This window comes from Poecilia mexicana, unplaced genomic scaffold (assembly GCF_051168715.1).
Source record: "Poecilia mexicana isolate PSO_F unplaced genomic scaffold, ASM5116871v1 scaffold_11, whole genome shotgun sequence".
NCBI classification, from domain to species: domain Eukaryota; kingdom Metazoa; phylum Chordata; class Actinopteri; order Cyprinodontiformes; family Poeciliidae; genus Poecilia; species Poecilia mexicana.
Window position 1 is genome coordinate 18,606,634 of NW_028263380.1, and position 14,931 is coordinate 18,621,564.

Below are 14,931 nucleotides of genomic sequence, written 5' to 3' on the forward strand. Positions count from 1 at the left end.
GCCATGAAGTGTCAGTTGGTAAATAATGACAATTTCAGTGCAAAGTTCCATTAAAACTTGCATTAGAAGTAAATTAAAAGTGTCAACTTTGCATCAAGTGTCATTATTTATCAAATGACACTTCATGACGATAGCTGGAAGCATTCATGAAGACTCCTTCATGTTCATGACAGTCTCGTGTCAGTCTTATGCACACCCCTTCAAATAAAGTGTTACTGATTATTTTATATTAATGCTTTAATGAAATTATATATTTATTTTTTATTTGATTTTATTTTTGTGGCACTAGTGGCCTTTATTCATTAGTAGCTTGACAGGAAGAAAGGCAGCGAGGGAAGCAGAGGATATGCAGTAAATGGGCCGGGAATCGAACCTGCACACACTCTACCGCTGACCCACCTGGGGCCCTTTGAACTTAAAATTTTAAACAAAAAGTTGACACATTACTAAAGTGTAGTTATAAAGTCAGTTTTATTATTTTATTGATTCATCCAGAGTATTGACGTGCTCATCCTCTCTGTCTTCGTCACAGATTCTCAGGTTGGGCCCGTCATCCTGGTCAGCCTGGTGCCTCTTCTGGTCATAGCCATTTTTGTCATCACTTCGTTCTACTGTTACCGGGTCTGCAATCAGCAGCCAAACCCGCGCAAGAAGGTCAAGCCGCTGGACAACACCGACAAGCACCCCATCATAGACCCTGAGGGTTCGGACAGCAGCTCCACACACGCCAACAACCTGAACCACAACACCGAGCTCCTGCCCATCGAGCTGGACGTTCTGGTCGGCAAGGGCCGCTTTGCCGAGGTCTACAAAGCCAAGCTGAAGCAAGGCTCGTCGGTCCGGGAGGAGCACGGCTTTGAAACGGTGGCAGTCAAGATCTTCCAGTTCGAGGAGTACGCCTCCTGGAAGAACGAGAAGGACATTTTCTCAGATGCGGACCTGAGGCACGAGAACGTGCTTCACTTCCTGACGGCCGAGGAGAGGAAGGGGCAGAGGCAGTACTGGCTGATCACGGCTTACCACCCACTGGGGAACCTCCAGGAGTTCCTAACCAATCACATTATCTCCTGGCAAGACTTGTGGCTGCTGGGGAGCTCGCTGGCCCGTGTGGTGGCACACCTACACAGTGACCGCACTTCCTGCGGCCGCTGCAAGGTTCCCATCGCTCACAGGGACATTAAAAGCTCAAATATACTCGTGAAAAAGGACATGACCTGCTGCCTGTGTGACTTTGGCCTCGCACTTCGACTGGACAACTCTCTGTCTGTGGACGAGCTGGCCAACAGCGGACAGGTAAGACCTCCTGCTCCTTGATTCATCGTTTAATTTCAGCTCCAAAATATCTCACTGTGCTTAGTTTTGCAATTTAATGTGATTGATTGGGTGAAGAAAAAGCAGTGCATAATTGAAAATTATGTATGGCTTTCAAAATTAAAGGGAATCAAAATCTGAAACTTGTGAATTAATTAGTTTTTCAGCCCCCTTTACTCTGATTGCCCTAAATAACATCTAGTCATAAGAGCAAGGAACACGGTGGAGACATTTAAATTAAGGCTAGATTTCAGGATGCAAACAATTAATAAACTTACAATTAATTATCAATTAATGGTTTATTAGACTAAAATTTCTTCAGATTGATTAAATAGTATTGTCACAGTGAAACATAGTGAAAGCAGTATCATGCTGTGGGGAGCCTTTTCTTTAGAACTGATGGATAGATGAACTTTGCAAAATGGGCGATAGAATTGGAAGTGTGTGTCCAAATAAAACCTTATTAAAAAGTATTTTTAATTAAAAAGCATTTTTAAAAAGATCAAATGTTGATAAAACTAGATATTTGACTGAGTTTGAATTATTTTGCTACCGATCCACAAAGTTCTGCAGAAACGAGTCTGCAGAACTAATAGGGAATTATCCATAAAGCTTGCAGATGTAATTGCAGCATTGTTTACTAAGTGTGTTTCGAAACCAAAACACATTTCAGATCTATATTTGTAAAGAATATAAAAAAAGCATGTATTATTCCAATAAAACACTAAGTTTTTGTTGGTAATGTAATAAAATGTTCTAAAAGTTCAAGGAAAATAAATGTTTTGTTTGGCGCCAAGGTAGTTTAGGGAAAGAAAATCGACGTTCCGTATCTTAATGAGCGGCCTCAGGCTGTTTTTTTCCTACCACAAGGATTTGAGCGTAATGGACTCAATTTTCTGATGCAACAGCTCACTCTGTTTTTAGAATGACTCATCTTGAAAAGGCCTCATCATAGGCTGCACGGCACGGCTAATGCATTTTAATGCTCCTAATGCATGTGAAGGATTCTCTTTTCCAAGCTGATAATGAGGTTATTAAAGAGAAGCGTCGCATTGATGAGCTCAGGGACACATTTACTTTCTAATTATTCTTCACATCCATCATGTTTTGATTCAAATAAAACTTGTTGTGACAAATGCACAGGCACGGAGTGACCGCGTGTCACCCAATTACTGCAAGTTTGCTCCTTCAGTGAGACAGTCGTGTAGAGGGTGGCTTTTTTTTAAGACAGTCGTGTTAAGTCTGTGTGCTTGTCTCATTTCTATCTTATTTATTTTTTCCCAGGTGGGCACGGCCAGGTACATGGCTCCCGAGGTGCTGGAGTCCAGAATCAATCTGGAAAACATCGAGTCTTTCAAACAAGCAGACGTTTACTCCATGGCTCTGGTGCTGTGGGAGATCATCTCCAGATGCAGCGCGATCGGAGGTAAGATGGCGGGAAGTGCAGAAACTCTCAGACACCCTTAAGAGATATTGCACTGCAAGTAAATTCAGGCATTAAAATTTGATTATTTCTTTTTAAAGGTACTTTGTTTTGCAACTGAAGGCAAGATTTGTGGATTTTCAGGGTTTTTTTTTTTTTTTTGACGTCTTGATTTGTTTTGCTTTGTGGTCCTTTCATGCAGTTAAATCCTAAACATACTCCAGGTGTTTAGGATTTGTGTAAAAGCACAAATTAAACCATCAACTTTGCATGAAATGGTGCTTGAAATAAGAGCAGATGCTTGGTAATAACTCATGAAGCTTTTTCAACTTGCAGTGTAAAACCTCCAGGTTCCTGCGCCTCTTTGGTACCGAGTGCTTGTCTCCTAAAAAGATGTTTGATATACACTGAAAATTATTAGTGAAAAAGAATCAAGTAAATTGAGATTTTGAAAAAAATTAACATTTTAACCTAAAAGTTGTGCTGACATGTTTGTTGGTTGCTTCATTCTTTGTTTTTATTTGATCCAAACCAGATCCTGATTTTACCCAAATATCTGCTCTCATTAGTTGAGAATCTTCAACTGACCTGATAGTTTAAGCTTTATGTGAATTATTTATCACTCATTCGATGTTTGTATGCTTAGTTGCGTGAGATGTAGCAGTCGGGTCTGGCTTGCCAATCTGCTCCATGTTATCACACAGGAAATCATAAGGATAAACGGACTAACTTATTCATTTTGTCTGGACAGAGAACAGAAGTTCTGGATTTGGGACTTACTCACTGCTTCTGTCTCCTGTAAATATGTGTTTCTCAGGAAGCTTTCCCACATTTTCCAAACGATGGAAGAAATAAAAAATATTCTTAGAGCAGACAAGCATATAGGAAAACGTTTTACTTCCTCTTCTTTGCGAAAATTGAAATAGATTTTTGTTCCTGGTCGCATTTAATCACGTGAAGATGGAAACTATGCAAGCGTCTCTGTCAGAATAGAAAAGCAATGCTTCGCATCACAGAACTCGTGGTTGGAAGTATAAATACGGAAATAGAATCGTACAAAACGGAGCGGAGCACGGACGTAAATAGGAATGTTTTCAAGAGCAATATTTGTTTTTGTGGCTCTATGATTGCTGCACCATGCAGTCACATTAACAGAGTTACCTAAAAAATAACATTCTTTAAATCATATGCTTTGTTGTTATAACTATAGCGCCACAAAATAATATCACAAAAAAAATTCTAAGTCCATATCGCTGCTGGAGTTCGACTGTATCCCTATCTGTTAATATTAAGACACTTTAACACATTAAATTTTAAGGTAACATGAAAAATTCCCTTTGGCGTCTCGAGACGATTGCATAAAAGTCCTAAAATTACACAAATAGAAGAAATAATCTGCCTAACCTCATATTCAACACAAATACTTCTTGAAGGGTACAGATATGCATGCGTATGCACATGAATCCATTCATAAATCAAAACCATTTTAGAAAACTACATTTATCATTTGAGCTTGGTGAAAAAGAGACATCCGTTTGTTTGCTAAGGCCGTTTTTTTTTCTGACTCATGAATCATTCACGCATTAAAAGTCTCCTAAACTCGATGAAAGAACCAGTGTTTTGACTCGCATGATAAACGGCTTAGCAAAGAACCAATTATATATAAGATATTTAGATACTTTTTGCCTGCAGCCTGTCACAAAGGCACTCATTTATTTAACTATATCCATAAAATACCAAATATAGCATAGTTGTCAGTAAATATGTTTGTCGTTATCTGAAATTCGATGATGTCCGTTTTATCCATAGTTTTTAGTCGTTAGATTAGCTGTTTTGTTCCCCCAATCAGGAGGAACTAGATAGTATATGAGATAATAGAACTATGGAATATTACCAATTGGTTATGAAACAACTCTGGGTGAATTAAAACCTTTTCTTTTCAGTATTGTTATTGTATAAGGATTTTATTTTTATTTTTTTAAGCATTGCATCTTTCTGCCAGAAAATGATTCACATAGCGTGGAAATGAAAGAACCCTTTAAATATATTTCCATTGTGGTTAATATATTCTGCAGTGGGTGAACAGAGGTTCAACCAAGAGTGCATCACAGAAAGGTCAGCAGTTCATCCACAGAAAACAAAAATCCTATAAAAGGACTGCATGTTCGTGTTGAATCGGTGCCAGAAGGGGCAGCATGTAAGAGAGGTCCAAATTTAGCCCCAGACCCGTTTGGCCTGTGGAAACGTTTAAATTGTTTTGGAAATTAAATTCTCTGTCACATCTTTGATATTAACATAGCAGAACAGTAGAAGATATTTTGCTGGAAGTAGTGAAGAGCAACATTTCCTGATTCGTGAAGATAATTTCCACAGTTTTTGCAGAAGGACTTTTTTCTCCTGGATTTTTTTCAGAATTTGTCACATTGCAAAAAAAAAAAAAACAAAACATTGTACTGATGTTTTATTTCAGAGACTAAAACAATGTTCAGCCTCCCTATGCATACTTAGTAGAACCACCTATTGTTACAATTAAAGTTTTTAGAGTATTTCTATGCCAGTTTTCTTTCCAGTAACATCCTGCGTCCATCTTCCCATCAACATTCCAGCTTCTCTGTTTTACTGTTGCCAGGATGTGAAGTCCCGTTGGCAGCGGGACAATGGCTTTCTTCCTGCTACTCTATCATATAACTAGATCTGTGAAGGCCACCATTGTTGTCATAAGCAGATTCTCACTTGATCTGTGAATCTCTGCTGCTCCCCCACTTCCCTCGTGTCAGTTTAGGTTGACCTTCATGTCTTCGTAGGTTTGCCATTAAAAGTATTTAGATTAAACTGTTCTCTTTGCGATGTTCGAGGTTTTGAATATTGTTTTGTAACCCAGCTGTTCCTAAAAGGGTTTTCACAATTTTCTCTTCGACTTCTCTGGAGTATTTCTTGGTTATCCCTTGGGTTCCTTGGCATTCATGAGGCTTTTTGTTCACTAATGTTCTCTAATTAACCCCTGAGTCCTTCACAGAACAGCTGGATTTACAGTAAAAGACGGTTATTATTTTTCCCCCAAACTAAAAGCAGAAGTGAAACTGTTATGTCACAGTTATGTGACCCCAATAGATACCATGTAGGTGTGTCTACAAGTAATCTAGTAATTTATACACACTGCATTTGTTCACAGTGACAGGTTTTTGTTTCCATTGACTTGATGCTAAGCATTGCAAAAACAGTACAAGCACTTCTTGATAAAATTCCCTTTGAAGTCTCTGGAAATTTCCTCTCAAGTTCCACAGAAAGATAAAGGTTGGCCTGTAGAGAATGGCAGAGTGTTATCTTTATGCAGTCGGAGTGCAGCGTTCGGCTCCCCTTTGTGTTCATTACAAGATGCCGACAAAAACTCCATCAATGACCCCATTAGTCACGACGGGAGCCAAGCCTGAAAGCGTCAACCAGGCGATCTGTCTTGCAGCGGAGGTGTCAGGGATCAGCCCACTGCCACCCTAATGTGCCGTAACTTCTGTGTGTGTGTGTGTCAAGCAAGGTCAGAATGTGTGCAAATCATAGAAATGAGTGATTATCGGCAGTTCAAGCATTGTGCGGGAGTTCATGTCCATGCTCGACCGTTTGTTTTCACTTCCCTCCGAGGTCTCAGCGGTCCCGTTTCGGTTCTCCGTCTCCATTGTGTCAGAGCAGAGATGGAGAGCCGCCTTTCGGCATGAGCGCTCCTGCTTTGGTGCTTTCCTGTTTCCCCCCCACCATGACCCTTCTCCATGGGGGGATCTCCTTGAAGTGCATCAATGCCGTTGCGCTAACCAACAGTGTGCGACCCATGTGACCCAAACCCCCTCTTCCTTTCCAGCTGTAAGACTATGTGAGCCCTGTGGGTGCATTTGAAAAGAAAATAGCCCATTTCCTGTTTTAGCGAAAACTATTCCAAGACAAACTGTTTTTAGTGTGAGGTTTGAAACAGTTTGGAAATTTTGGATCTATCCTTTCTTTAATGTCTTTTGACAGTGGGCCAGGCAGAGAATAATGACAGAGGTTAAAGACTAAACTTGTCGCAGGGTTCCTACGCCGTCTGGGAAAGTCTGGAATTTGATTTCAGTGTTTTTCAGATCTGACACAGTTTTCCCTGTCCTGTATCTAAATGTTGTGGGGTTTTTTGTCCTACCCTGTATCCCTCTGTCCTTCAAGTTCTTTCTTCTTTACTTTCCTGTGTTCTTCTTTCCTTTCTTTGTGCGTAGCACAATATTTTCCTTCTTTCTTTGTCTCCTTCTTCCTTTAGTCTATCTTTAATCTTTCATTCTTACTTACTTTCTTTTATTTTCTCATCCACAAAATGTTTGCCATAAATATTAAGGTAAAATTTCATAATTTATGTTTTAAAATAAACATAAAGGACTCCGAACTCTAGAAAGTTGATTCTGGAAAAAGCTCATATCTTTACATATACTGTATACTATCAAGTAAAAACCCTGTATACTCTTCTGTATTCTCTGAGTCCGACTATGTTTATCTTCATCCTGAACAGCTATATCAGTTACAGAACCAAATAACGACAAAACGCAAATGCAATCCTTCAAACCTGAAGGTTTCACCTTGTTTTGCATATTGTCCTGCTTTTTCCTCATCTGAGGCAGGCAGCCGTTAAACAGTTTGCAGCGCGACATTTATCACAGCCCAATGACTTCCCTAATTCAGCCACAAGCAGACAGACAGGGAGGGAGGATGGCCAGTGTGCTGGACTTTCTTGTCGGGGGAAGCGCAGGAGTTCCCGTCCCACCTGTGGACTAAAGATGAAAGCGGCCGGGGCAGTTTGTGTGTTTTTCCTGTCTTCTGTGTCTCTGTTCCCATTTCTCCAGAGCTGGCAGCTCTCTGGGACAGACAGCAGGGTGAAGCTGATTAGGACTAAAATCCAAGAAAACATCCTTGTGCTTATCGATAAAGTCTTTGTACAAACAACGGATGGGCAATGCGATATTGCTCGTCATATATGAGAGAACCTGTGATAATAATGTGATGTTATACATCCCCAAGAGTCCATTTGATGAGCAAATGTTTGCTCATTCATGGTGTGTTTCCAAAAATAATGCATGCTGCAGAACACAACAAGTTACCTGTGGCACCAAAATAAAAAAATAATAACAACTTACTTGGCCTGTGAGAAAGTCTCAAATATTATCTAAGTTAACTTATTTTTAGTAGCACAAAAAACACAGTTATCTCGCAATAAAGTTTGAAGTGTTTCGACATACGTTACTTGTATAAAAGTAGCAAAGATCAAACATTTCCTCATTTGAAACGAGCATTAAAACAGTTAATCCCTCTCCAGATCGTGATAAATACACAACCGCAAACCAACCGATTAAGAGTAATTTAGTTGTTTGACGTCGTACACGCTGATTCATCAGTATCAGTGACCTTGTGTCCTCAAACGGCACACGACGCGACTACAGATCCAAAGAGTCGTGACTTACAACTCACAAAGTTAACCTGAACTTCATATAAGATGTGCTGGGGATTCCCCAGCTGGACGTCCCCAAACCACAGCGTCTTGTTCTAGGCTTTTCTAAGCTATATTTAGATTTTTCTTTTTTTTTAAACAAACTCGGCGGTTGTCTACCATCCTCAAGATGTTTGAAACAGCTGCAGCTTGCTCAAATCAGGCCAAGTCTTCGTAGCTGTGATTATCTCATAACCACTGGGGTCCAGCAGCGTTGGTGGGTCGAATCAGGACCTTATGGGTTGGAAAGGAGTTCCAGATTATATAGTTTAAATCCTCCCAGTTCTTTCTTTAAAAAAGGAGAGACATAGCCATGTGTGTTTAAAATATATTGTATGAAATAAACTGTAAACCAGCCAGTCACTTGTGTAGAAATATTCCTTTATAAGTTAGCAATTTTAGTAAATAAAATTGCAATTGCAATCTTTATAAGTGTTCAAATGGACAAAGCGCTGCTAGACTGCAAATACACAAACTATTTAATTTTTTTTTGTCTAGTTTTGAGATCAAATATCTTGAAATAAGACAAAATCAACTTAAAAGTAGCTTTTCAACAAGTCGTAGGAGCAGTGACAGTAAATAAAGGACAGTGGGAGGTTGAAAATGTGTTAACAGTACCAGAACTGGCTCCAGTTTAACCAGCAGTTAGTCGGGTTCTCCAAATGTCCTTCTGCTTCTGTGAGTAAAACACTGGCGGCTGTCAACAACGCCACAGAATCCCTGTTTCTGAAAATCTGCGCTGTTCCTTTGAGAGAAAGCTAACTCTGAATGCATGCTGTGCTGTTAGCTGTTTTCTTTTTGTTTGGTTTTACTGCGAACTGGACGTCTTTTCACAGCAGCTTCGATGCCATATGCTGTATTTATTCCTGAATCAGAAGTAGCATTAAATTGACATGCAGAGCGTAATGAAAAGGAGCTGCATGCTTTCATGCTCCACCTCTTGTTTTTCTAAATTGTCCCAAGTGCCGAGTGAATCATCCATGACTCAACTCGCTTAGGAGAAAATTGGAGCAAGAATACATGTAAACTAACACGAACTGAAAAAGACGTATCACAGATTCTTTGTGACCCTGTGGCGCCCTTTCTTTTGTCTTTGATGCCCTCTGCTTGCGTCCGGTGCCCTAATCTGAGACAAGGAGAACCAGCCAGTCAGGCATCAGACATGGCTTTCCTGTCCTTTTCATCTTCCACGACTTTAAAGTCGGGGAAGCTCAACACAACGCCAAGAAAAGGAAAAGTTGGATTCGACTCTTAGATCTTTTATATCTCTGTCTCTGTTTCTTCGAATGTATAATTTACCCGGTCCAGATTTAGGGCTTGAAATGACTACGACGGCGTTCCTTGGCGGGGTGGGGCCAAGAAGGGGGATAATAGTGGAGTGAGGCGGGTTGTGGAGCTGCAGACGTAGAAATGCTTTCATTCCCCAGAGGGAGAGGCAGGCCCAGTCTGGAGAGTGGGCGGAGAGGTTAGAGGCAGCTGTTTTCCAGATGTCAGAACTGTGAGATGTGTGCGACCGTAGCGGCCAGTGGTGTTGTACGTACATGTGTGTGAGCAGAGAGATTGGGTGTTGGCGATAAAAACTGCCCAACTGCACACTGGGGTCAAAGCTTTTGCTCTGACGACCACATGATCTGCGAACGTTAAGGGGGAAAGAAAAAAAAAAATCCCCACCAAGTTTGGTTTCACTGAAGTGGCGTTATTGTCTTTATTGAGGTTAGGGCCTGTATAAGTTATAGTTAATGGTAGGTTATGTCTGTGCCATATGCTTCAAAGTAAGCTCCTCTAATGTCATAAACATTTATGCAACTGCATCGCATGACTTTCGCTGCGCAAAACAAGTGTCGGTGCCGCCACAGCCTAGTAAAAGTCAGACGGTGGATTAGTCAGGCCTCCGAAAACAAAGTTATCTCCAAGTTCGTGCAAGAAGTCTGGCTGCAACTGTGTTCTTGGGACTTTTCAGACTGAATGTGAACTTGCAGAATAACAGAAAAGCAGACAGTAGTCAGCAGGGGAGCATTAATCATGGAGAAAGAGAAAGCGGGGAGTTTGGGGGAAAGGCAGCCAGGTTGGCAGTAGATACAAAACGCAGAGATTCTCATATGGAGTCCGCAGACATCTCTGACAAATGTTTCAGGAACAATAACAAAAAAAAAGACCTGAAGATGGGGAAAATATGTGCCAGCCTTGTAAAGCAGTACAGGTGTCTGAATTTTGAGGAAATTCTCAAGTATACCATCTTGTGTTTTCAGTTTTTGAGTCCAGATTTTGAATCAATCTTGTTTTCTGCTTTCCTTTAATGACAGTCAGAATTCCCACTGTCTTTAGACAAAGCCAAACATAACAGTACTGTGTGGAGGTTACCTGAAGGAGAATTTCAGGTTAAGTTACTGTAAAGGTACCTGAGTTTTGGTTGTCTGCTTTTTATTTTTGCGTTGTTTATTGCTTTCGCTTGTTGTGTTTGACTTGGGATGTTTAAAATATCTTCCTGTTCCAGTGTTAAGAGTTCTTTACAAACTCAAAGTTTGTTGGTGTTTAAGAAGGCGAACTTGTGTTATTATGCCATTATCTATATTAGTTTATCACAATAATTACTGGGACAATTTATCATCCAGAAATGTATTGTGAGTTTTAGCAACCGACAAAAGAATCATATGTTGTATCTGCCAGTTAAATGTGTCCAAATTAAAAATTTTGATGCTAACCTTTCGGTTCTTGTGCCGTGTTTTGTATGATCTTTCATGCAGAGGTGAAGGAGTACAAGCCCCCCTTTGGGAACCTGAGGGAGCACCCATGTGTGGAGAGCATGAAGGACAGCGTCCTCCGAGACAGAGGAAGACCCGAGATCCCCAACAGCTGGACGAGCCACGCAGTAAGAGCCACCACTCTGTCCTTTCCGTATGGCGATGTTTGAAAAGCTGCGTGCTTCTCTTTGACTTATCTTCAAATACAGAAGCAGCGCCTTGCAAAAGTGTTCATACCTCTCAACGTTTTGTCACCTTAAAACCTCAAACCTCTGTGTCTTTTTTTTTTGGGTGGGGGGGATTTCATCAAATACAACCAGTTGCCTTCAGATGTCACATAATTACTAAAGTGAGCTGCTTGTGTGTGATTTAACTTCAGTATAAATGCAGCTGTTCCATGAAGTCGTTTTAAAAAGAGTTTGGTTTCTGGAGCCGCAAGAAAGATTTTTTTTTTTTTTCTTTCTCCGGTTATGGAAAAGCTTATAAATCATCCTCAGCAAGTCCTTTTAATAAAAAGTGGATTAAAAGCAGATTTTATTTTTAATCAATGCTCCTTTCATGTTGTTGTATTGTAAGGTGCAATTTTTTCTTTTTCATTCTTTTCCAAAGTGTGCATCGCTTTTTTCTCAACTTTTTAGTTATTTACGACAAATGGATTATATAGCACTTTTCCAATCATTTGGGCCACTCAAAGCACTTTACGCTAGAGTCACATTCACACAATCGTATACGCAGATCGGTAGGGAGGTCTGGGTTAAGTGCCTTACCAGGGGCACAGCAACATGTGACAGGAGGAAGCTGAAATCTGACCTGCAAAACTTCCGATCACAAGACTATTATTGTTGGTACTGATGGTTTTCCTTTTTCTTTTACAATTCAAACCTTTTTAATAAATGGTGGCAACCCCTCGAGCTTTTTTCCAACAATTGAGAGAATTGATTTCTCTCAGATTTAATTTCTCCAATAAAAGTAAAACGGTCTAGCTTTGTCAGAGAAAGTAAGCATCTCTGACAAAGAATAGCATATTTTCTCCGTCGTTAGCAGAAGTAGATAGGAATGTCAGGGCAGTTTGTTAATCGGTCTGGAAGTCCGTCTCTGTGACTGACCGTCTGACTGCGGTCCCCCTTTGCAGGGCATCCAGATGGTGTGCGGCTCTATAGAGGAGTGCTGGGACCACGACCCGGAGGCCCGCCTCACCGCGCACTGCATCGCCGAGCGCTTCGACGACGTGGAGTACCTGGACAAGCTGTCGGACTGCTCCGACTCGGAGGAGAAGATGCTGGAGGAAATCATTGTGGTGGACGAGAAGTAACCTCTCAGCAGAAGCGCTGCCCCCAGCAGGGTGAACTGAGGCATTACAACCAAACGGCTTAGAAAGGAGGGACTTTCAAGTGGACGGAGTTGTTCAGTCCACCTGATGTGTGACAGAGGAGACAAACTGGAAGATGACAGTGATTTTCCATTTTTATTTTCTACCAGAGAAATCATCAGGAGCAAAACACGGGAGATCAAACTATGCATCAGTTTTAACCAAGTACTATTTGCACTTTATGAATAAGAATTTATACAGTATATATGCACACCAAAGTGGAGAGCGGTTTCAGTTTCACAGAAACTTTTCAGGTATAGAAAATAAACGGAGCTGCACACAGAAGGGAGCTATGTAAATTACAGAGGAATTTAATACACTAATATACAGCTTATTTTGTATTCAAGTGCCTGTATTGTTTTTTTTATGTTTTATGTCTGGCTTTGGATGAATGTCTTGACCAAAAATGCAAGGTGGATTTCTGTGTATTAAAAAAAAAAAGATAATCTATGCAGAGATGTAATGTGCAAAGATAGTTATTATATCTGCAAGGACTATAAGCTGTTTCACATGCAGCCTGGAAGAGGAGCAGAGGACGACGCAACTCTGTGCAAAACTCCTGAGTCACTCTCATCTCCTTCTGTTCAGAACCCGCTTTCAACCAAACTTTTTTGAGAAGGTCGTCAACTTCTTATCCCAGTTTGATTTAATTTCACTCTGTTAAGTGAATCCAGTGGAGACGGGGCTTTTCGTTCAGCTGCAGATGTGAGGCATCAAACTCGCATTGTAAGAACGTTGCATCGTTTATGCTTATTTTATGCAGCAAGAAGTGTCAAAGTTGGCGTCTGTGAAAGCACAGCAAAGTATTTCTGCATCAGCGTGACGTTTGCTAAAAGGAGCATTTAGCCAAAACATGGAGGCAAAGCGAGACTTTACAACTATATGAGGAAACTGGACAAGTAAAACTAATGAACTACGCGGATCTCTGGCTGGTAAAGATGTGTAACAGCTTCAAAGTGAGCTTACTTGTCTTAATGGCTCTTTGCTGCAGTTGTCTAAAAGGAAACTCTGCTTTAACGCCCATGTATTTACCCCTAAAGTCTGGATTCACACGTTGAAGTGGTCTTTACCCCAAATGTAACATCCACACACCCTTTTGAGGCGAACGTAGTCTGATTTAAATCTGATTCAAATATGCCGATTGTATTGAAAACAATTCTTTATTAATATGAGATTCAGATAAATGTTCTCAAATTAACGCTGGAGTCGCCACCCTTCAACTCCTTCAACACAGCTGAGTCCAATGAATGGCTCGTTAGCGGGCCTCTGCAGAACTTGGTGCAATACTGAGGAAGTTCTGGAGTTGGAGACCCCACAATATAAGGTTGGATTTTTCTAAAAGTTTCAGTCTGAGATCATGTTGCTAAAATAAGAAGAAGAAGAAAAACTCTTTCCCATGTGCTTTACACATCTTTATTAGTGGGGCCAAAAAGGAGGAGCATTTGGATCTACAGCAGGATATGAAAGAGAATCTCCTTTTAAATTGGAAGCTCTGAGAAAAGGCGTCATCATATGTTTTACCAAAGGAATTATCAAAGAAATGCATCTTTGTTTATGAATATAGTGTTTGCTTTTAAAAAAAAAAAACCTAAATGTTTCTAATCTAAAAATATAAATTCTTAGAATAAAAATAGGACACAATATGAAGGAACTTGTCATTGATGTCCTGAGGAAAAAGCTTTAGATAAAAAGAGACGTGTTGGAATAAGAGTGGTTCAGGAGTTTTCACAGAACTATATTCATGTTTGTATTTGTGTGTTTGTTCTTCAGAGGACTTTGATGTCAGATTATTAGGTCTGTTTATTCAGACCAAAAAGAATAAGGAAAGCAATATGTTAAGGATACTGGTCTGGAGGAGAAGCCCTCTTCTCCGTATTTTATAAAAGCTGAATATGTAAGGTGTTTTGAGCTAATGTGCCTTTTTTTTTTCATACAGAAAAGCAATGTCTCAGCAGATCTCCAAAAATATTTTGTATCAAACTTTTGTATAAAAGTGTAAAGTCAATATTAAACAATTTTTCTATTGTGTTTTAATATGATTTCCGATGTTTAAACATTTCTGAGCTACACTTCATTCTGTTTCAGGTTATTTTAATACACGTCTTTTTTTTTAGCTATTTAGTTTTTCTTTTATTATTTCCGTTACTACAGCTTTGAACTTATTGTTTTGACTTTATTCCTATTTAAAACTTTCATCTCCAGCATATAAAACTGACTAAGTCATCAGCCGATGTCCAAAAATGGTTAAATCCTAAATTTGTATCAAAGTTAACAGTTGCATGAAGCAATCAATAGATTTAGCTTCTTCATGTCGCTCTGATGAGACGTTAACGTAGCTCCTCACGGGCGTGAAAATGCTTCCAAACTGTCTTTTTATGATTTATTTAAATGTTTCCCCAGGGAGGGATGAGAATAACAGAAAATAACTTGAGTTACTTTAACAAGGACTCCTCAAATTTGCATTTATTCCACATGGGGTTAAAATTATACATCCAGAATAAAGTGTAAACATCACCCAGCCACTGGTGTAACTCTGGCTGAATATTTATCAGCTCGTTTTGGGAAAATGGGTAGATACTGTTTAAACTGGTTG

At 40.0% G+C, this 14,931-nt stretch overlaps 1 protein-coding gene across 1 annotated transcript in view; it reads left to right on the top strand.

Moving 5' to 3' along the window:
* The window catches only part of LOC106915864 (TGF-beta receptor type-2), a 31,845-nt gene extending 17,473 nt beyond the window's left edge, over nt 1-14,372 (top strand). Inside the window, exons 4-7 of the mRNA XM_014983797.2 lie at nt 533-1,293; nt 2,596-2,737; nt 10,973-11,097; nt 12,102-14,372. Coding sequence (XP_014839283.2) covers nt 533-1,293; nt 2,596-2,737; nt 10,973-11,097; nt 12,102-12,281 — 1,208 coding nt within the window. The 3' untranslated portion in view covers nt 12,282-14,372. The remainder of the gene's footprint in view (nt 1-532; nt 1,294-2,595; nt 2,738-10,972; nt 11,098-12,101) is intronic.
* The last annotated feature ends 559 nt before the right edge of the window (nt 14,373-14,931 follow it).